The following is a 22972-nucleotide window of genomic DNA, read 5'->3' as shown; positions in this document are numbered from 1 at the left end:
AAAAAAAAAAAAGTTAAGATGTAAATGTTTAAATTTTTTTTTAAAATTTGTTTTTCCCTTTTGTTGCCCTTGTTTTTTATTGTTGTTGTTGTTATTGATGTCGTTGTCATTGTTAGATAGGACAGAGAGAAATAGAAAGGAGGGGAAGATGGAGAGGGGGAGGGAAAGATAGATACCTGTGGTTCAGGAGATGGTGCAATGGATAAAGCATTGGACTCTCAAGCATGAGATCCTCAGTTCAATCCCTGGCAGCACATGTATCAGTGAAGTCTGGTTATTTCTCTCTCTCCTCTTATCTTTCTCATTAATAAATAAATAAAATTAAAAAAAAAAAAGAACGATAGATACCTGCAGACCTGTTTCACCACCTGTGAAGCGACTCCCCTGCAGGTGGGAAGCCGAGGGCTGGAACCGGGATCCTTACACTGGCCCTTGCGCTTTGCACTATGTGCGCTTAACCCGCTGCGCTACCACACGACTCCCTGAGATGTAAATGTTTAATATTGACTTCCAAATATATCCCTGCTGACATCTTTGTTAGGCTAGGCAGGAGCAAATCACTTGAACTTTTACTTCCGGTTCTAATAGTACTTATTGTGTGATGCTGGTGATTGAACTCAGAACTTCATGCTTGTCTTTCTGTTTGTCTTGTACAGGTACTGTGATAAATACTTGGTTAGCCAAAAAAGATTTTCTTACTGGGGCCCTCCTGACAAGGAAAGAGATGTGGGGGGATTCTCGACCTGCTAACAGAACAGGACCTTTTCGGTAAGTCTTGCAATGTGGTGTTGAGATTGACACTGGTGGAAGGAGAAAGACGCTCTAGCTTTTTTTTATTGGTCAACAATAAAGGGGCATATTCCTTCATGTAGAAGTCTTAGTTTAAGGAAGAAAAACTACTGAAGAAATTCTATCATTTCTAAAGAGATTGTAAGACTTTTTATAGTCTAGCATTTAAAAATACGTATTTATTTTCCTGAGAGACACCGGTGGCGAATGGTGTCGCCAGAGATTGAAGCTGGAGCGCTGGTGCCTGTCAGAGAAATTCTGTGCCTCACACTCTGAGCTGTCTCCCCCGCCTGATTCAGCTTGCTTTTCAATTTTTTTTTTTTTGCCTTAAGGGTTATTTCTGGGGCTCAGTGCCTGCATCGTGAATCCACTGCTCCTGGAGGCCATTTTTCCCCCTTTTGTTGCCCTTGTTGTGGTTATTATTGTTATTGAGGTCATTGTTGTTGGACAGGACAGAGAAATGGAGAGAGGAGGGGAAGACAGAGGGGGAGAGAAAGACAGACACCTGCAGACCTGCTTCACTGCCTGTGAAGTGACTCCCTGCCGGTGGGGAGCTGGGGGATTAAACCGGGATCCTTACACCGGTCCTTGCACTTTGCACCACGTGCACTTAACCTGCTGCACTGCCACCCGACCCCCTCAAAGTTTTTGTTGATTTGTTTTAGCCAGGGCCTAGTGCATATGCAACTGGCTGCTCACAGATGGCTTCTTTTGTTTTCGTCCAGACAGACAGACAGACAGTGAAAGTGACAGAGATGAGTTGGCACCAGAGCTTTCCCTAGTGCCATGGCACCTCGTGTGGGTGCAGAGCTAGAACCTGGGCCTGGCACATCTCAGGAGACAGGCCCCACTTGGGGAGCTATTTCCCCAGCTCTACATTTTTTAATTTGTTGTTTTAAAGATTTACTGATTAATGAGACAGAGACAGAGAATCAGAGCATCACTGTGGCACGTGTGATGCTGGTGATTGAACTCAGAACCTCGTGCATCAGAGTCCAGCACTGGGGGAAGGCACCACCTCCTGGTTTGCCATTTTTTTCAAACATTTAAACAATACTCTCCAAATTTTAAGTTGTGATTTTGAGTTATTTCAACAAAGCAAGTCACACTTGGCTAATAATGAAAGCTAGTGGGTGGGGGAGATAGCATAATGGTTATGCATACTGACACTTATATCTGAGGCTCTAAGGTCCCAGGTTCAATCCCATGTACCACCATTAGCCAAAGCTGAGCAGTGCTCTGGTCAAAACAAAACAACGAAAAAGGAAAGCTAGCAAAAATGTATTTGTAAATGTATTAAGATATTTCACTAAATTCATTAATGTCTAAAATCCAGATCTATGCCTTGCCTATAGCTTGCTCTGTTTTTAATTTTCATAAATAGTTCTGAGAATGAAAAATAATTTGATGCAGTTTTCTAAGCTACCCTTCAATTTTAGGGTTTACTAGGTATAATGGAAGTAGGAGGTACCATTCAGCTATAAGTAGATTGTTTTAGATTTGTAGGGAGTTACTTTGTTTTTTTAACAAAGGAGATAGTATGGGGTGGCAAGTCCACATACTGCCTCTTGGAAAAGAGTCAACATTTTGTTTAAAAAAAAAAATCGATAGTAAGAGCTAGAGAACCAGAGCATCAGAGAGGCTGGCATATGTGCCGCTGGTGATCAAAGTTGGGAGCTCGTGGTTGCGAGTCAGGCACTCCACCTGATGAGCGGCCTTCTGGGCTGCAGGAGCTAACTTTTTACAGCCGACACATTGCTTTGAGGAACACACTGATAATAGTCTCTGTAGAGCTTCTGATTGCATGGTGGAGGAAGATTGCCTCTGGAGGTGTGAGCGGTGCACAGACATCTAACATGAGATGAGAAACTGTACCTTTGTGACAACTCGTGTCTTGTAAACCATTATTCCCCCCAATAAAGTGTTTTGAAAAAAAATGTATTGTAAGACATTGTTTATAGTGAATATAGTGCCCTTTAAACTTAGACATTCAAAACTGATGGCGCATAGGACTGCTGTGCGGTAACTCCCCGGGTGCTGTGTGCATCTTACCATGTGCTAGGACCCGGGTTTGAGCTCCAGCACCAGGTGGAAGCTCGCGCCGTGCATGTGCATGTGCATGTGAAAGCAGTCCTGTAGTGACTTTCTCTTTCTGTCTGAAAGAAGAAGAATGAAAAAAAAGTAGTCCTGGTGCTATACATACATATTCTAGTTACTAGTGGATTTAAATCTTTATTTTTATTTATAGGATAGAGACAGCCAGAAACTGAGAGGGAAGGGAGTGAAAGAGAGGGAGAGAGACAGAGATGCACCTACAGCACTGCAGACCTTCACTTGCAAAGCTTTCCCCCTGCAAGTGGGGACAGGGGGCTCGAACCTGGGTCCTTGCGCATTGTAACACGTGCGCTCAACCAGGTGCGCCACCACCCTGCCCTATATATTTTTTTAATTAGTTGGCAAAATTTTTATTGTGCAAGTTCAACCAGTGTTTTTTTTTTTTTTTTTTTTTAATATGGAATGCTTCAGGAACTTTCCTGTCAGCCTTGTGCAGGGCCATGCTCATCTGTTTCACTCCAGTTGTAGGGGATGAGTTGCTGCTGAAGTGGGCGCTCAGCTAGCGTTCTTACTGATTCATTTTTCACAGTGCACTGCTCAGCTCTGGCTTTGGTGGTGCGGGAGATTGAACCTGAGACTTTGGAGCCTCAGGCACTCCACCCGATGAGTCTGTTTGCATAACCATTATGCTGCCTTAAGCCACCCCCACCCCCACCAATGTTCTCCTTCATTATTCTGAAGTTTGGGATTCTAGTAGAGAATTCGGGTTTTCGGAAAGCTGAATTTAGCAATTTCGTAGTGTCAGATAAACGTAGTGTTTCATAAATACTAAAGATGGAGGTCTTCGCTTTTGCTCAGCCCTCTGTAAAGGGAAGCATCAGTGAGAATGCTGGATATGTTTCCACTTTCAAAAGGTTAAAAGTTTGGAGCACTGATCAGCAAACTTCATCCTGCAACTCATTTTTACTTTATTGAAACATATCCAACAAAACAGTTATGGTTTCTTTCATGCTACAGTGGCTTAGTTGAATATGTATGGAAAAGTCTTCATATTTTAATATCATTGCTGTTTGACTCTGTGGAAGAAGTTTGCTGATTCCTAATCTAGATCAGAGGGCTTAAAGTTAACATTTCAACATGCTCAGATTGTAGCCTGTCCTACTTAAATTTGTGGCAACTTCCTTTGTGAGCTGGTCTGTTTGCTATGCATCAGTCCAGTTAGCTGGTGGGTGGGAAGTAACCCAGCCAGTAGAGCATGCAGCCCCCTTTTTCCTTTTTAAGGAGAAATCTTTTATGATTATCATTATTTTGTTTATTAATGAGAGGGATAGAGAGAGAAAGATAGAACTAGACATCAGTCTGGTACATGTGCTGCCGGGTATCGAATTCAGGACCTCATGCTCAAGAGTCTGTGCCTTATCTCACCATGCCACCTCCTGGACCATGAGCATACAGCCGCTGTGCTTCGGGTTTCTGGTCCCATCCTTTGCACCGCCTGTACCAGAAACATGCTCTGGCTTGTCTTTCTCCTCAACTCTCCCTCATGCGAATTCCACTCTCATATGTAACAAATAGAATAAATCTTAAAAAAAAAAGTTTTTTAGGTGCTAGAGAGAGAGGTCACTGGGTATTGTGGCCCAGTTTCAAGCCCTGGCACCTTGTGGGAGTCCCCGTGTCATTTCCCTGGCCAAAAAGCATGCCGCTTTGCTACCTTTCCACTCGCCTCATGAATATCTTCCCAGGCTTAATCCCTCCTATAAACTAAATATTGGAATGTGAAACCCTTTTAAAGGGTTAACCTCTCTCTCTAACTCACGTGTTGACATGACGGGCAGGGAAGAGAATACCAGAATACCACTACTGCGTTGATGGCAGGTCTCACACTTGAGAGTCCAATGTTTTACCTACTGAGCCACTGAACTGGGTTGTCTGAATGACTTGAAATACGGGAGCCAGTAGAGCTGGTGGTAATGTCTTTGGTTGTTTCGGGTGGTAGAGATTCAGCCGTTGGCTTCATGCATGCAAGGCATGTTCTCTACCACTGTGCAGTATCCTCACTTCCTGTGTCTTAGTCCTATTGTTGAGTTGAGTTGCGTTCCTTAGGAAAACCATGTAAACCTTGTATTTATTATTAGGAACCAGTGAAACGTAACTGATGCTAAAGCAGGCTAGAACAGAAATCATCACATTCTGAAAATCCACCAGTCTGCATCATTAAAATCAAATCACTGTTGCTTGAAGTGTTTGATAGGCACACAGAGTCCTCTTGGCATCTCAAAAAAAGGCGCAGAAACTGCAGAAACAAAAGCAGTGTGGGAACAAGGTCGAAGGCCTTCAGACAGTTCTTAGAGTGGAATACTGGTCTTTGCACATGCTAAGAGGTGTGTGCTCAACTGAGTATGCCACCACCCGGCCCCCTTACTTATTTTGTGAATAATTATTTATGAAAGAGTTCCAGGGGGGCTGGGCAGTGGTGCACCTCTTGAGCGCACATGTCACGATGTCAAAGGACCCAGGTTCAAGCCCCCAGTCCCTGCCTGTAAAGGGGAAGCTTCACTAGTGGTGAAGCAGTGTTCCCCCCCCCCCTCAATTTCTCTCTGCCCTATTAAATAAACAGATAAATAAAACAGAGAGAGGAAGAGGAGGAAGGAGGAGGAAGGGACACAGAGAGAGAAAATTCCAGAGAGGAAGGTACACAGAGACCAGAACACATCTCAGCTCTGGCTTATGGTAGTGCTAGGGGTTCGACCTGGAGAACTGGTATCTCGTCTTGAAAGTCTCCCCCCCCTTTATATGATTGGACAGAGAGAAACTAAGTGTGGGGGGAGGTAGAGAGAGAAAGAGAAAGAAACAGACACCTGCTGCAACACTGTTTCACTGCTCATGAAGCTTCCCCCCTGCAACCGCACGGGGTATTGAAGTGGGATCCCTGTGCATGGTGACCTGTGTGCTCAGTCTCCCAGCATGATTGCCTTTTGCATGACCATTATGCTCCGCCCACCTCCCATCCCCCCCTCTGTTTTATTGGATAGGACAGAGAGAAGAGAGAGGGATATAGACACCTGCAGACCTGTTTCACCACTCGTGAAGTGTGCCCCCCACAGGTGGGGAGTCGGGACTCAAACACAGGTCCTTGCACATGGTAATGTGTGTGTTCAACCAGATGCACTACCACTTGTCCCTCAGGGCAGTGATTCTTTTCTAGGTCTGTGTGAGCAGTAAGCTCCTGGATATTTTTGCCGTAGTCAATTTACACACATGTGTAATGACTTGGCATGACTCACGCTTCCTTCTGTGCTATCTTTGAAGACTTAACAGGAACAGGACTAGGTGAGAGCTTCTGGGCAGAAGGCTATAGATATGGGGTTCCGAAGTGGCCACCCAGGACTGACACTCAGCTCTTGAACACTAGCGTGCCTCTCCTGATGGTTTATACTCAGTGGCTCTTCATTTTGGGCTTGCACCCGGTCTTTGATTGGATAGCATCCATTACGCCAGTATTTTGGAATGTTTCCCCCTGTATTCAGTAACAAGAGAGATACCTCCTGAAACTGGCTGTAGGAACCTAACAGTGAGTTGATTTTTTTCCTGATGTATAGGAATCATCATGTTGATCTTGGAATTCTAAACTCCGTGGCTGTAGGAAATGGGAATTTTTGTAGTGTGTCACCATTGCTAGCTTATCTGGTGTTGCGGATTTTCCCTGTTGCAGGACTGGGTGAAAGCTTTTTCTGCAGCAGTCATGTTGAAACCTTGTGTTGACTTGCCTCGTGTGTCTGAAATGGGAGCATAAAAGTGTACTCCGCCACTTCGTCCTAAAATAGCAAAACATTGCTGTTATCTGCAGATCTAGGACCCTGTTACAGAACTCTGCCAAAAAAAAAAAGTGTTTGCAGAAGAATGTGCTGTGCTTAGAGAAGAATGTGCTGGTGTGTAGATTGCAAACTCTGGACAATATGAATAACACTGTCTTTGTTTCTACAGTGGGAGCCAAGAAGAAAGGTTTGCTCCCGGGTGGAACAGGGATTATCCTCCTCCTCCCCTTAAGAGTCATGCTCAAGAGAGACACTCTGGCAACTTTCCTGGCAGAGATTCACTCCCCTTTGATTTCCAGGGGCATTCGGGGCCTCCCTTTGCGAATGTAGAGGAGCATTCTTTCAGCTATGGAGCTAGAGACGGCCCGCGCGGCGACTATCGAGCAGGGGAGGGGCTTGGACATGACTTCAGGGGGGGAGAATTTTCATCTTCTGATTTCCAGAATAGAGAGCCGCCACACTTGGACTTTAGAGGTAGGAATTTCCGGGATAGAGAAGGGCCGCCTGTGGACTACAGGGGTGGAGGCGGTGCTCCTATGGATTATAGAGGCAGGGAGACAGCACACATGAACTACAGAGACGCCATGGACTTCAGAGGTAGGGATGTCCCACCAGCTGACTTCAGGGGTCGGGGCACTTATGATTTAGATTTTAGAGGCCGGGGTGGATCCCATGCAGATTTTAGGGGGAGGGATTTATCAGATTTGGATTTCAGGTCCAGAGATCAGTCCCGTTCTAATTTTAGGCATAGAGATATATCTGACTTGGACTTCAGGGACCAAGACGGAACACAGGTGAACTTTAGAGGCCCAAGTTCAGGTACTAGTGATCTGGACTTTAGGGACAGGGATCTGCCACATTCAGATTTCAGAGGGAGACATCGATCACGGACTGATCAGGACTTTAGAGGCAGAGAGATGGGCCCTTGCATGGAATTTAAAGATAGGGAGATGCCCTCTGTGGGTCCAAATATTCTGGATTACATTCAGCCCTCTACACAAGAGAGAGAACATACTGCTGTGAATGTGAGCAAGAGAGAAGAAGCCACACTTGACCACACAACAGAAAGGCCTGCATTTGGCACTCAGAAAGGAGAATTTGAGCACACAGAAACAAGGGAAGGAGAAGCACCAGGCGTAGCTTTTGAACACAAGTCTCCACCAGACTTTCAGAACAGCCAAAGTCCACTTCAAGAACAAGATACGTCACAACTTTCTGCAAGTGAACAACCGACTTCAGAAGCTGATCTGTTTAAAGAAGAAGGTGGCCTGGACTTCCTTGGCCAGCAAGACACTGACTATAGAAGCATGGAGTACCGAGATGTGGACCACAGGCTGCCAGGAAGCCAGATATTTGGCTATGGCCAGAGCAAGACTTTCCCAGAGGGCAGAACACCCCGAGATGGCCAGCAGGACCTTCAGGTATGTTAGTGAAGTGAAATTGCTTTTTGTGGGCTTTGCTTTTGTAGGAGGCTGTTCTTGAACATAGATTCCCAGAACCATTAGCCGTGGCTCTCTTCTTGCACAACCACTAAAAAGCAAAATTTGATGAAAAAATGGGAGCTCACATCTGTAGGGTTTAGAAGGCTTTCAGTTCAAATTGTGTTTTTGATGTGTGAGTCATTAATATTTTACTTTTTCGGTGCTGACTTAAATGCCTTGGGATGACTTGACTTGAGAGCACCTGTCTTTGGGAGTTGCTTCTCTCAGTGCTTTTATACTCGGGCACTAAGATAGTTTAGGCTTTGGTCTCTTACTAAAGATTCATTTTGAGGATGCCAAGAGTATGATCATCTAGGAGGTGATGTTAACTTTGCAGGCATCCACTTGGGGCTAACTATATGTAGGACTAATGTTAAATTTCTATATAGTAGTAATTATAACCTGATAATGTGTGGTCTGGGAGCTGTCACAGTGGATAAAGCATTGGACTTGGGGGCCGGGTGGTAGCGTACTGGGTTAAGCGCATGTGGTGTGAAGTGCAAGGACCCACATAAGCTTCCTGGTTTGAGCCCTCGCCTCCCCACCTGCAGGGGGGGTTGCTTCCCAAGCAGTGAAGGTCTACAGGTGTCTATCTTTCTCTCCCTCTCTGTCTTCCCCATCTCTCTTGATTTGTCCTATCGAACAATAACAGCAATAACAGTAATAACAATAATAACAACAGAAATTGGAAAACATGGATGAGGTACAGAATTCAGTCCCCAGCAGGAGACGTACCAGAGTGATGTCTGGTTCTTTCACTTTTTCCTCCTATCTTTCTCATGAATAAGTAAATAAATAAAATCTCTTTTTTAAAAAATCTGATAATGGTGGCTCACCTGTTTAAGTGCTCACATCAGAGTGCTCGAGGACCCAGGTTCAAGCCCCTGGTCCCCACCTGTAGGGGGAAAGCTTTCCAAGTGGTAAAGCAGGGCTGCAGGTGTCTCTCTGTCTCTCTTCCTCTCTGTCTTCCTCTCCCCTGTTAATTTCTTTCTGTTTCTATCCAGTGATAAATAAATCTGATAATGTGTGTGTGATCTAAATAAGATGCATATTTTAAGACTCTGAAGATTTTATATGTGTGTGTGTGTGTGTGTGTGTGTGTGTATAATTTATCTTATACCAGGGCCTCAGTTGGGATTCTGCCTGCATGATTTCATCATTCCCAACAGACTTTGTACAGAGAGTGAAAGGTGGATGGGGGTAGATAGCATAATGGTTATGCAAAAAGACTGTCATGCCTAAGGCTCCAAAGTCCCAGGTTCAGTCCCCTGTACCACCATAAGCCAGAGCTGAGCAGTGCTCTGGTAAACAAAACAACAAAAAGACAAACAAAAAAGAGAGAGAGTGAAAGGCAGGGCAGTCAGAAGGAGAGATGCTATGGTACTGCTCCCACATGGCAGCCAGGGCTTGAAGCTAGGTTCTCATGCAAGGCTAATCATGAAAATATTTCTTAGATATTTTCTTTTCTGAATTTTAAGGATCAAGATTATAGGACAGGTCCAAGCGAGGGGAAACCCAGCAAAGTTGTTCGATTGTGTGGGGTGCCTGAAAATACCACAAAAGAAGAGGTAAGGCTTCTTTTCCTTGTTAACATTTTTTTAAACCTTTTATTTTCAAAAACTATAGACAACAGAAGATGCAGAAGGATGTACTAGGAGGGCTGAGGGTATATAGCACAATGGTTTTGCAAAGAGACTCTGATGCCTGAGGCTCCAGAGTCTCAGGTTCAATCCTCAGCACTACCATAAGCCAGAGCTGAGCAGGGCTCTAGTGAAGGAAGGAAGGACAGAAGGACGGACTAAGAAATTTTTTGTAGTCTCTACCAAGTCACCTCCATTTTAACTTGTTACTGTAAAACACTACTGGAACCAGGAACTTTGATTTTGGTACAGTTTATAGAACTTACTTGAAATCTTCGTGAGTCGGGTGGTAGTGCAGCGGGTTAAGTGGTCGTGCCGTAAAGCACAAGGACCGGTGAAAGGATTCTGGTCGGAGCCCCCGGCTCCCCACCTGCAGGGGAGTCACTTCACAAGCCGTGAAGCAGGTCTGCAGGTGTCTGTCTTTCCCTCCCTCCTCTGTCTTCCCCATCTGTCGTCATTTCTATCTGACCTATCCAACAACAAACAACAGTGACAACAACAAGAATGACAACAACAATAAAACAACAAGGGCCACAAAAGGGAATAAATAAATAAATAAATATTTAAAAAAAAAAAACTTTTTATGGGGGCCAGGGGATAGCGCAGCAGATTAAGTGCACATGGCACAAAGTGCATAAGGATCCAGGTTTAAGCCACCTGCAAGGGGGTCGCTTCACAAGTGGTGAAGCAGGTCTGCAGGTGTCTGTCTTTCTCTCCCCCTCTCTGTCTTCCCTTCCTCTCTCCATTTCTCTCTGTCCTATCCAACAACAATGATATCAGTAACAACAACAATAATAACCACAACAGTGATAAAACAAGGACAACAAAAAGGGAAAAAAAAAGCCTCCAGGAGCAGTGGGTTTGTTGTGTAAGCACCAGGCCCTGCAATAACCCTGTAGGAGAAAAAAAAAATCTTTTATATCTATCTATCTATATATGTATATATATATTTTAATATTTTATCTGGGATCTCACCTCCAGAGCCCTACCCCAGTTGGGAAAGACAGAAATAGATTGGAGGTATGGATTGACCTACCAATGTTCATGTTTAGCAGAGAAGCAATTAAAGAAGCCAGAACTCCACTTTCTGTACCCCATAAAGAATTTTTGGTCTGGGTGGGGGATAACATCATAGTTGTGCAAAAAGCCTCTCATGCCTGAGGCTTCCAAGTCCCAGGTTCAGTCACCCATCCCACCATCAGCCAGAGCTGATGCTCTGGTAAAAAAAGAATTTTTTGTCTATATTCCTAGAGGGGGAGACATATTAGAGGAAGATGACCCAAGGGCTCTGAACCCCAATTCTGTCAAGACCCAAAGAGATAAGAAGAAAAAGGGAGGGACATTTGGAAGTCGTAACAGGTGTAGGTGTGATTTAGAAAGGAAGAGAAGGGTGGTCTGGGAGGTGGTGCAGTGGATAAAGCATCAGATTCTCAAGCATGAGGTCCTGAGTTCAGTCCCTGGCAGCACATGTACCAGAGTGATGTCTGGTTCTGTCTCTCTTCTCCTATGTCTCTCATTAATAAATAAATAAAATCTTAAAAAAAAAAAAAAAGGCAGAACCATATTAAAAAAAGTGGGTAAATAGATGGTTACCTAGTCAGCCCATATCTGTGACTTTGTGAGAACTACTGCAATTTCTTTTTTAAATTTGAGGGGAGTCAGGCGGTGGTGCAGTGGGTTAAGCGCACGTGGCCTGAAGCCCAAGAACCAGCTTTAGGATCCTGGTTCGAGCCCCAGGCTCCCCACCTGCGCGGGAGTCGCTTCACAGGCGGTGAAGCAGGTCTGCAGGTGTCTGTCTTTCTCTCTCCCTCTCTGTCTTCCCCTCCTCTCTCTATTTCTCTCTGTCCTGTCCAACAGTGACGACATCAATATTAACTACAACAATAAAACAGGGGCAACAAAAGGGGATAAATAAATGAATATTTTTTTAAAAATATCTGATAGAGACAGCCAGATATTGAGAGGGAAGGGAGAGATGGAAAGGAAGCGAGACACTTGAGACCTGCTTCATTACTCATGAAGCTTTCTTCCTGGACGTTGGGGGCTGGCGGTTTGAACCTGGGTCTTTGTGTTTTGTAACATGTGCGTTTAACCAGGTGTGCTGGTAACCAGCCCCTACTACTGTTTCCAGTGGAGGGGATAGGGACACAGAACCCTGGTGTTGGGAACAGTGTGGGATTATACCCTTGTAATCTCATAATTTTGTAAATCAATATTAAATCACTAATAAAAAATTTAAGTGTATCTTTTTATTTTTGATAGAGATGGAAAAATTGAGAGGGACCGAGATAATAGGGAGCAACACACGCACACGCACACGCACACACACACACACACACACACACACACACACATTGTTTCGTCACTTATGAAGCCTTGCAGGGTGCATACTGGGGACTTGAACCTGGCTCCATAATGTGTGTGTTCAACCAAGTATGCCACCACTCTGCCCCACTCAGATTTTATCAGTTACACATATACTCATAAAGTGAACTCTGCTTAGTAAACAAGCAAACACACACAAACACACACACACACACACACACACATACACACACACACACACGTGAGACAAGTGATTGCTGTCACCAGACATAGCTCCTTTAAATTTTTTAAAATTACCCTCATTTATTTATTGGATAGAGGCAGTTAGAAATTGAGAGGAAGAGGGAGACAGTGAGGGAGAGAGACAGAGACCTGCAGCCCTGCTTCACCACTTGTGAAGCTTTCCCCTTGCAGGGGACTCAGGGCTTGAACCTGGGTCCATGTCATTGTAACATGTGCGCTCAGCCAAGTGCACCATCATCTGGCCCTTATGATAGATAGGGCCAGGTGGTGACACACCTGATTGAGCGCACCTGTTACAATGCACAAAGACCCAGGTTCAAGCCCCAGGCCGCACCTGCAGAGGAAAAGCTTCACAAGTGATGAAGCAGGGCTGCAGGTGTCTTATCTCCTCCTTCCCTCAATTTCAGACTGTCTCTACCAAATAAATAAAAATAATTAAAACCTTTTAAAAAAATCATTAAAAAAATAATCAGTGCACGTGGTGCGAAGTGCAAGGACCGGCGTAAGGATCCTGGTTCGATCCCCTGGCTCTACACGTGCAGGGGAGTTGCTTCACAGGCAGTGAAGCAGGTCTGCAGGTGTCTATATTTCTCGCTCATTAATTAGTGTTTTATTTTAATGAGATACCAGAGAACTGCCTAGCCTTGGTTTATGGTGGTATTGGAGGCTGAACCTGGGCCTCGAGAGCCTAGAGCATGAAAGTCTTTGCTACAGTGTGGTCTGCACTCAAACCTGGGTTGTACACGCAACAGAACAGCATACTATCCAAGTGAACTGTTTCCAGAATTTGGGACGGCATCACTAACATGATGTTAGAATGGGGGAACAGCCCACTCGAATAAGGGGGAAGGAGCTACCTGAGAGGTGGTGCAGTAAATAGAATGTTGACCTTCAGTATAAGGTCCTTAGTTCAATCCCCTGCAATGCATGTGACAATTTTTTGTCTTTGTCATAGTCTTCACTTTTTTAAAAAAATATTTATTTTTATTTATTTATTCCCTTTTGTTGCCCTTGCTGTTTTATTGTTGTAGTTATTATTGTTATTGTTGTTGTTGTATAGGACAGAGAGAAATGGAGAGAGGAGGGGAAGACAGAGAGGAGGAGAGAAAGACAGACACCTGCAGACCTGCTTCACCGCCTGTGAAGCGACTCCCCTGCAGGTGGGGAGCCGGGGTTCGAACCGGGATCCTTATGCCGGTCCTTGTGCTTTGCGCCACCTGCGCTTAGTCCGCTCCGCTACAGCCCGACTCCCAGTCTTCACTTTTTTTTTGGGTAGAGGCAGAGAGTGAAACCATAGCGCTAAAGTTGTCATCAATGCAGTGAGATATCTGGGCTCTAACCTGGGTCTCGCACATAGTGCCGCAGTGCATATTCAAGTGAGCTATTTCACTTGCTCACTCTCTCTCTCATTAATAGACAGATGAACCTGGGGCCCGGGAGTGGCACACCGTTTAAGCATACACGTTACCAAGTGCAAGAACCCTAATTCCAGCCCCTGCTTCCCAGCTGTAGGGGGAGGGAGGACGCCTCATGAGTGGTGAAGCAGGTCTGCAGGTGTCTCTCTCTTTCTCCCCCTCCCTTTTTAATGTCTATCAAATAAAATAGAGGAAAAAGATGGGAAAATGGCCACTGGAAGTGGTGGATTCATAGTATAAGCACCAAAGCTCAGCAGTACCTCTGATTGCACTAAAAAATAAAAGGGCCAGGTGGTGGTGCACCTGGTTGAGCACACACATTACAGTGCAAAAGGATCCAGGTTTGAGCCCTCGGTCCCCACCTGCAGGGGGAAATCTTCACAAGCGGTGAAGCAGCGCTGGAGGTGTCTGTTGGTCTGCTTCTAAATTCTGCTTCTAAGACTCCTTCTGTTTCATTGGTTTAATCCCCCCTGCTTAACACTGTATTCTATTTACATCACCACTGTTAACTAAGCACCGCCTGCCTGCAGGACATTGGTTTATTCCTCACTGTTTTGCACACTTTTTCCTTCTCCCCACTCCCTATCCTACGTGCATCCTCTTCGGACCTGACTCTTCCGCCTCAGGATATATAAGGACAAGATTGTGATTGGAGAGAGCTTAGATTGCGCTGCCTTCCACATGAATAAAGACTGAACTGCGTACCACTCAGCCATGAGTCCCTGGTCGTCTCTCTCTCCCACCTGCGAAGCTAGCCCGGCAGGTGTCTGTCTCTCTGTCTCTCTTCTTCTCTGTCTCCCCCTTCCCTCCTGATTTCTGGCTGTCTTTATTCAATAAAGATAATTTAAATAAATAAATAACAGGGCCATGTGGTGGCGCACCTGTTGAGTACACATGTTACAACGCACAAGGAACCAAGTTCGACCCCCTGTTTCCCACCTACAGGGGGAAGCTTTGTGAGTGGTGAAGCAGTGCTGCAGGTGTCTCTCTGTCTCTCTTCCTCTCTATCTCCCCCTTCCCTCTCGATTTCTGGCTGTCTCTATCCACTTAATAAAGATAATATAAAATAAATAAATAAATACTGGACTGTTGAAAAAGTCATGACACGTATTTGCATAGAAATACGTAGGAAGGTGGTCCAAGAGGTGGCACAGTGGATAAAGCACTGGACTCTTAAAGCATGAGGTCCTGAGTTCAGTCCCGACAGCACATGTACCAGAGTGATGTCTGGTTCCTTCTCTCTCCTTTCTCATTAATTAATAAAATATTTTTTAAAAAAGTAGGAAAATACATCGTGATTTTCACAATGACTCAATAAATCGATGAATCTTAAAATAAGATGGGGGACAAAGCTGATCAAACTGAGGAAGTTCAGATACTACGGCTCTGGACTGGGATGACCTCAGTGCACTAATATGTTTGAACAGATGGCAAATGGGTGGGATACAGAAAGGGTGAAATTTTATAGAATGAAAACCAATTGGGGGGGAAAACCATGATTCAGTGTTTTATTTTGATTTGTATCATGAGAGTAAATACTGTGTTCTTTCAGATTCTTAATGCCTTTCGGACTCCTGCTGGCATGCCTGTAAAGGACTTGCAGTTGAAGGAGTGTAACACAGGTGAGTCTCTGAACATGTACTAGGCTTTTGATTAGGATCACTGCATTGAGTGCTTCTTAAACTTTATTTTAAAAAACCACAACTGAGATTTCCAGAAACCTCATTTTGGTGCCTTTAAATAGCAATTAGGTTTCATCTTAACAGATGTTTGTGGGCATTGAGAGGGTAGGATGCACATTCTGGGTTTAGCGTCTCACCGGGTGTATCTTACAGTTTAAATCACTCCCCTTGCTTTTTATGTTCTTCGCAGCGATAGGAGTATTTGCATCTGAGCCTGGTAGGGTTTAGTAAACTCACTATTTGTATAGTTTTACATTTCATTGCTTCAGCATGAATGACAGCCTTCTAGAGAAACTTATACAAATCAGTGGTTTCCTAGACTGTAAGACTTGCTGGGAACACAGTCCTTCAACAGCTAGTTTGTTAAAATACATGAATAGATCCAGAAGAGCTTTCTCTTTGAGTTCAGTCCTGTGATCTGAACTTCAGAAGGAACTTTTTGTGATGCCCTCTTTAGTCAGATCCTTCAAAGCTTATTATAGGAAAAGTAGTCAGAAGTGAAATTCCAACCACTTGAGGTATTAGCCAATTTTAGGTCTATGTAATCTGAAATGTAATCTGAAATACGAACAATACTGGGGGCAGGGTGGGGCACGGCCAGTTAAGCGCACATACCACCACGCGTAAGGACCTGGTTCACACTCCTGCTCCCCAGCTGCAGGGGTGGTGCTTCAGGAGCGATGAAGCAGGTCTGCAGGTGTCTGTCTGTCTTTCTCTCTGTATCCCCTCTCCTCAATTTCTCTGTCCTGTCATCAAATAGAAAGAAAGGGGGAAGGAAAAGTGATTGTCGGGAGCGGTGGATTCGAAATGTTGCACTGAGCCCCAGTGACAACCCAGAAAAGAACCAGGCATTGCTGCTCAGGAGGCGGACACTGCACAGTGTTGAACTGTAAAGCAGGAAGCCCCAAGTTGACTCCTGGGCATTGCATGTACCTGGGTGAGGTCTGGTTCTCTCTCTCTCTTTTTTAATCTTTTTAATAATTATTTATTTTCCCTTTTGTTGCCCTTGTTTTTTATTGTTGTTGTAGTTGTTGTTATTGATGTCGTCGTTGGATAGGACAGAGAGAAATGGAGAGAGGAGGGGAATACAGAGGGGGAGGGGAAGACAGACACCTGCAGACCTGCTTCACCGCCTGTGAAACGACTCCCCTGCAGGTGGGGAGCCGGGGTCTCGAACCGGGATCCTTAACTCTGGTCCTTGCACTTTGCGCCACGTGTACTTAACCCGCTGCACTACCACCTGACTCCATCTCTCTCTCTCTCTCTTTTTAATATTTCATTTATTTAAGAGAAAGGAGGAGAGAGAGAAAGAACCAGACATCAGCTAGTCCATGTGCGGCCGGGGTTTGTACTTGGGACCTCATAATTGAGAGCCCAGCGCTATATAAATAAACGTGCCAGTGACTGCACTGTAAAGCATTAACCACCTTCATTGAAAAAAAACACTCTAGAAAAAACAAAGTATTCTGTTTTGCAAATTTATTTATTTATTTTACCAGAGCACTGCTTAGCTCTGGCTTATGGTGGTACTGGGGTTTGAACCTGGAACCTTAGAGCCTCATAGCAAGGAACTCTTTTTGTATAACTATTATGCTGTCTTCCCTCACCATAATTTTTCAATTTTTAAATTGACTAAAGTAGAACAAATCTGAGAATTAAAGAGTATGCTTTTTTTTTTTTTTTGCCTCCAGAGTTATCGCTGGGGCTCGGTGCTTGCATTACTAATCCACTGCTTCTGGAGGCCATTTTTCCCATTTTGTTGCCCTTCTTGTTGTGCTTGTTATTGTTATTATTGTCACAGCTGTTGTTGTTAGATAGGACAGAGAGAAATGGAGAGAGGAGGAGAGAAAGATAGACACCTGCAGACCTGCTTCACCGCCTGTGAAGCAACTCCCCTGCAGGTGGGGAGCCGGGGTTCAAACCGGGATCCTTATGCCGGTCCTTGTGCTTTGCGCCACCTGCGCTTAACCCGCTGTGCTACAGCCCGACTCCCCATAGATTGGTTTTTACAGAGGTAAAAAATCATGCTAAGGTAGCTCCTTCATAGATTGGTTTTTACAGAGGGAAAAAATTATACTAAGGTAGCTCCTTCATAGATTGGTTTTTACAGAGGGAAAAAATCATGCTAAGGTAGCTCCTTCATAGATTGGTTTTTACAGAGGGAAACTATCTTTAGTAGTAGAGGTTTGTTCTTGAAACAGTCTACTATTTGCTCTAGGTTCAAACTTTTTAATGTAATTTTTAAAAATATATTTTATTAGCGCACATATGCAAAGCACAAGGACCGGTGTAAAGATCCTGGTTCGAGCCCCGGGCTCTCCACCTTCAGGGGAGTCGCTTCACAGGCGGTGAAGCAGGTCTACAGGTGTCTATCTTTCTCTCTCACCCTCTGTCTTCCCCTCCTCTCTCGGTTTCTCTCTGTCCTATCCAACAATGACATCAATAACTACAACAATAAAAACAAGGGCAATAAAATGGAATAAATATTTAAATGTATACATATTATTAATATGGTCCGGGAGGTGACACTGTGGATAAAGCATTGAATTATCAAGCATCAGGCCCTGAGTTCGATCTCTAGCAGCACATGTGCCAGAGTGATGTCTGGTTCTTTCTCTGTTTCTCTCATCTGTCTTCTTCATGAATAAATAAATAAAATCTTAAATATATATTATATTTATTATATTAATTATATTTTATTATTACTAGTGAATAGGAAGGCGGGAGAGAAAACCAAGGCGCTACTATGGCGGTTGTTGCTGGGACTGTACCTGAGGAACTCCTACACGAGAGTTTAGTGCTTTATCCACTGTGCCATCTCCCAGACTGCTTTGTAATTTTGAGAATAAATTCAGAAGCATTATTTGTGAGAGTTAGTTTAAAAAGAAAGAAAAAAGAACTTTAGTAATGAGAGATAGATGGGGAGGGAGAAAGAGAGCTAGGGTACCACTAGTCCAAGTGATATTGGGATTTATCTTTGAACTTCATGTTTGAGTATAATACTTTATCTACTACACCATTTCCCAGGTTGAAAGAAAGTTTTTTTCTTTCTTTCTTCCTTTCCTTCTTTCTTTCTTTCTTTCTTTCTTTCTTTCTTTCTTTCTTTCTTTCTTTCTTTCTTATTTATAAAAAGGAAACATTGACAAAACCATAGGATAAGAGGAGTACAACTTCACTCAGTTCCCACTACCAGACCCTCCCATCCCCTCCCCTGATAGCTTTCCTAGTCTTTAACCCTCTGGGAGTATGGACCCAGGGTCATTGTGGGATGCATAAGGTGGAAGGTCTGGCTTCTGTAATTGCTTCTCCGCTGAACATGGGCGTTGACAGGTGGATCCATTCTCCCAGCCTGTCTCTTGCTTTCCCTAGTGGGGCAGGGCTCTGGGGAAGCGGAGCTCCAGGACACATTGGTGGGGCTGTCTGTCCAGGGAAGTCTGGTCGGCATCCTGCTAGCATCTGGAACCTAGTGGTTGACAGGAGAGTTAACATACAGAGCCAAAAAAAATTGTTGAGAAAGTTGATTTCTTACTCTTTTTTCTTTTTTTTTTCGTTCACTATAAGCTCAATTTGTGGATACACAACTAAGTGCCATTATTTTCTACTTAAGCACTTCTTTCAGGTTTTTTGCTTTGTTTTTGCACGTCTCTTACACTATCGATTAACTGCTGGCTAGGCTTGGGAACTAAAGGTAGAGTTTATAGGATGCAGTTATGTTCTACTCAGAATATAACCTCAGCTTTATCCATGAATTATGCTTTCATTAAATATTAGTATACTTAGGAAAGGAGAGATAGCATCGTGGTTATGCAAAATGACTTTCATACCAGAGGCTCCAGAGTCTCAGGTTCGATTCCAGCAGCACCTTAAGCTAGAGCTGTACAATGCTTTGGAAAAAGGGGGGAAAAAAGGTGTTGATAGAAGTTTAAGCTCATTTTATTAATAGTGTCAGCTTAGAATAAAATTCATATTAATATATAAAATCTATAGTTGAAGTGGCTACAGTTATTTGATGTAACTATTAGATATTAGAATCCTAATGGGGGCGGTTGTAGGCGGTGGTGCACCTGTTGAGCACACGTGCTATAGTGCTCAAGGACCCAGGTTCAAGCTCCCAGTCCCCACCTGCAGGGGGAAGTTTCCCAAGTGGCAGATCAGTGCTGCAGGTGTCTCTCTACTCTGTATCCCCCATACTCTCTGCTTCTCTCTGCCTTTCTCTAGTGAATACATGAAGTATTTAAAGAATCATAATACGTAGGCCAAAGGCATGGATATATGTAAAAATCATTCACACATCAAGAAATGTAATCCTTGACTCAGTGGTTCTTTCTTTTGTGCTGGTGGGAAATGAATATGGGGTCTTAGGCATGTGTGGTAGGGCTGAGCCACCTTTTGGCCGTGGTTCTTCTTACAAATCTATGAAGCAACTAGAATGATCTTTTGGATCTGCTAGTCAAATCATGTCACTTCCATACCTTTTGTCTCATTTGGAAGGAAATCCCAGCTTCTTGTTTGGATTTATAAGTCCTGCCTGAGAAAGGAGCAGCCGCTGTGCTTCACGAGCTGACTGGGCTTTTCTGGCGCACCGTCAGCCACCTTTGTCGTCATGTTCTAGCCATGCTGAGCCTTTGTCTAGTCTTTGCTCAGCACAGACTTCTTTAAGGGCGCCTTTGTCTTGCCCTTCCTTCTGAGCTGAGCTGAGCTGCAGCTTAGTTCTTATCTCGATTTTACCTCTCAGAGATCTTGTCTCATCTTCCAGTTTGAAAGTCACCCTTGCATAATTTTTCATCACCTCCTAGTTGATGATCGCAGATATTTTTTCTGAGTGGCTTGCCTCCTCCCACTAAAGATCTGTTTCCATGGCAGTAAGAGTCTTGTTCTCGGTCTGATGCTCTGCTGATGAGAACTCCTGGTGGACTGGGGAGCGTCTCAGCTCCTTGCAGTTGAAGACCACTGCGTGGCAGTTTGGTTTCACTGCAGTGCTGTCTTGTATAGGTCCTGAACGATATGCTTGGGAATAATGTTCTGAGAAATACGACATTTACTTGTTAGAAAATTGTGAGTTTGCTCTCCCACCTCCCCCATTCCCTCTCCCCAGAGAGATGAGGTGCATGTTTGCTCTGGCACCCCCCACTCCCTCTGTCTCTCCCCAGAGAGATGAGGTGCATGTGTGCTCTGGCACCCCCCACCCCCTCTGTCTCTCCCCAGAGAGATGAGGTGCATGTGTGCTCTGGCACCCCCATCCCCTCTGCCTCTCCCCAGAGAGATGAGGTGCATGTTTGCTCTGGCACCCCCCACCCCCTCTGTCTCTCCCCAGAGAGATGAGGTGCATGTGTGCTCTGGCACCCCCACCCCCTCTGTCTCTCCCCAGAGAGATGAGGTGCATGTGTGCTCTGGCACCCCCCATCCCCTCTGCCTCTCCCCAGAGAGATGAGGTGCATGTTTGCTCTGGCACCCCCACCCCCTATGTCTCTCCCCAGAGAGATGATGAGGTGCATGTGTGCTCTGGCACCCCCCACCCCCTCTGCCTCTCCCCAGAGAGATGAGGTGCATGTGTGCTCTGGCACCCCCCACCCCCTCTGCCTCTCCCCAGAGAGATGAGGTGCATGTTTGCTCTGGCACCCCCCACCCCCTCTGCCTCTCCCCAGAGAGATGAGGTGCATGTTTGCTCTGGCACCCCCCACCCCCTCTGCCTCTCCCCAGAGAGATGAGGTGCATGTGTGCTCTGGCACCCCCACCCCCTCTGTCTCTCCCCAGAGAGATGAGGTGCATGTGTGCTCTGGCACCCCCCCATCTCTGTATCTGAATGAAAAGCAGCCCAGGAGGACTGAAATTGCATATCCTGTTTCATTTTCTTTTTTAATTGTGAATTCCAGTAAAAAGGTGACTTACACCCAACAGTAAAAATGTTCACGTTTTAACCTGCAAAGACCACACAGGAGTGACGCCGCTCGTGCGAGTAGGGATTTGGGGCCAGTGAAGTGGCCCAGCTGGGCGGTGTGCTGCTTTGCCGTGTGTACAGCTCGGGCTTAAGCGTGGCCTCCTCCACACTGAAGTCACTGCAGCGCTGTGGTGCCTTCCCCCAGTGCTGGACTCTGATGCACGAGGTTCTGAGTTCAATCACCAGCATCACACGTGCCACATCACACGTGATGCTCTGATTCTCTGTCTCTGTCTCATTAATCAGTAAATCTTTAAAACAACAAATTAAAAAATGTAGAGCTGGGGAAATAGCTCCCCAAGTGGGGCCTGTCTCCTGAGATGTGCCAGGCCCAGGTTCTAGCTCTGCACCCACACGAGGTGCCACGGCACTAGGGAAAGCTCTGGTGCCAACTCATCTCTGTCACTTTCACTGTCTGTCTGTCTGGACGAAAACAAAAGAAGCCATCTGTGAACAGTCACTTGCATATGCACTAGGCCCTGGCTAAAACAAATCAACAAAAACTTTGAGGGGGTCGGGTGGCAGTGCAGCAGGTTAAGTGCACGTGGCGCAAAGCGCAAGGACCGGTGTAAGGATCCCGGTTTAATCCCCCGGCTCCCCACCGGCAGGGAGTCGCTTCACAGGCGGTGAAGCAGGTCTGCAGGTGTCTGTCTTTCTCTCCCCCTCTCTGTCTTCCCCTCCTCTCTCCATTTCTCTCTGTCCTGTCCAACAACAATGACATCAATAACAATAATAACCACAACAAGGGCAACAAAAGGGGGAAAAATGGCCTCCAGGAGCAGTGGATTCACGATGCAGGCACTGAGCCCCAGAAATAACCCTTAAGGCAAAAAAAAAAAATTGAAAAGCAAGCTGAATCAGGCGGGGGAGACAGCTCAGAGTGTGAGGCACAGAATTTCTCTGATAGGCACCAGCGCTCCAGCTTCAATTTCTGGCGACACCATTCGCCACCGGTGTCTCTCAGGAAAATAAATACGTATTTTTAAATGCTAGACCATAAAAAGTCTTACAATCTCTTTAGAAATGATAGAATTTCTTCAGTAGTTTTTCTTCCTTAAACTAAGACTTCTACATGAAGGAATATGCCCCTTTATTGTTGACCAAAAAAAAAAAAAAAAAAGCTAGAGGGAGCCGGGCTGTAGCGGAGCAGGTTAAGTGGTGCAGGTTGCGCAAAGCGCGAGGATCAGTGTCGGGATCCCGGTTTGAGCCCTGGCTCCCCACCTGCAGGTGGTGAAGCAGGTCTGCAGGTGTCTTGTCTTTCTCTCCCGTTCTCTGTCTTTCCCTCCTTTCTCCATTTTTCTCTGTCCTATCCAACAACGATGACAACAATAACTACAACAATAAAACAAGGGCAACAAAAGGGAATAAATAAATATTTAAAAAAATTTTTAAAAAAGCTAGATTGTCTTTCTCCTTCCAACAGTGTCAATCTCAACACCACATTGCAAGACTTACTGGAAAGGTCCTGTTCTGTTAGCAGGTCGAGAATCCCCCCCACATCTCTTTCCTTGTCAGGAGGGCCCCAGTAAGAAAATCTTTTGGCTAACCAAATATTTATCTCAGTACCTGTACAAGACAAACAGAAAAAT

General features: G+C 44.9%; 1 protein-coding gene across 9 annotated transcripts in view; it reads left to right on the top strand.

Moving 5' to 3' along the window:
- The window catches only part of RBM6 (RNA binding motif protein 6), a 105561-nt gene that overhangs the window by 7595 nt on the left and 74994 nt on the right, over positions 1-22972 (top strand). For 3 of the 9 annotated variants that reach the window (XM_060204713.1, XM_016190070.2, XM_060204712.1), the window contains exons 3-6: positions 657-768; positions 6829-8080; positions 9619-9708; positions 15316-15385. The exons of 1 other annotated variant lie outside the window; for it this stretch is intronic. In XM_060204713.1, the coding sequence (XP_060060696.1) occupies positions 725-768; positions 6829-8080; positions 9619-9708; positions 15316-15385 (1456 nt within the window). In that variant the 5' untranslated portion in view covers positions 657-724. Of the gene's footprint in view, positions 1-656; positions 769-6828; positions 8081-9618; positions 9709-15315; positions 15386-22972 lie in introns of those variants that run through there. 5 more of the 9 variants (XM_060204719.1, XM_060204715.1, XM_060204716.1 and 2 more) reach the window with 4 other exon arrangements.

This window comes from Erinaceus europaeus, chromosome 12, assembly GCF_950295315.1.
Source record: "Erinaceus europaeus chromosome 12, mEriEur2.1, whole genome shotgun sequence".
NCBI classification, from domain to species: domain Eukaryota; kingdom Metazoa; phylum Chordata; class Mammalia; order Eulipotyphla; family Erinaceidae; genus Erinaceus; species Erinaceus europaeus.
This window is presented reverse-complemented; position numbering and strand designations above follow the sequence as displayed.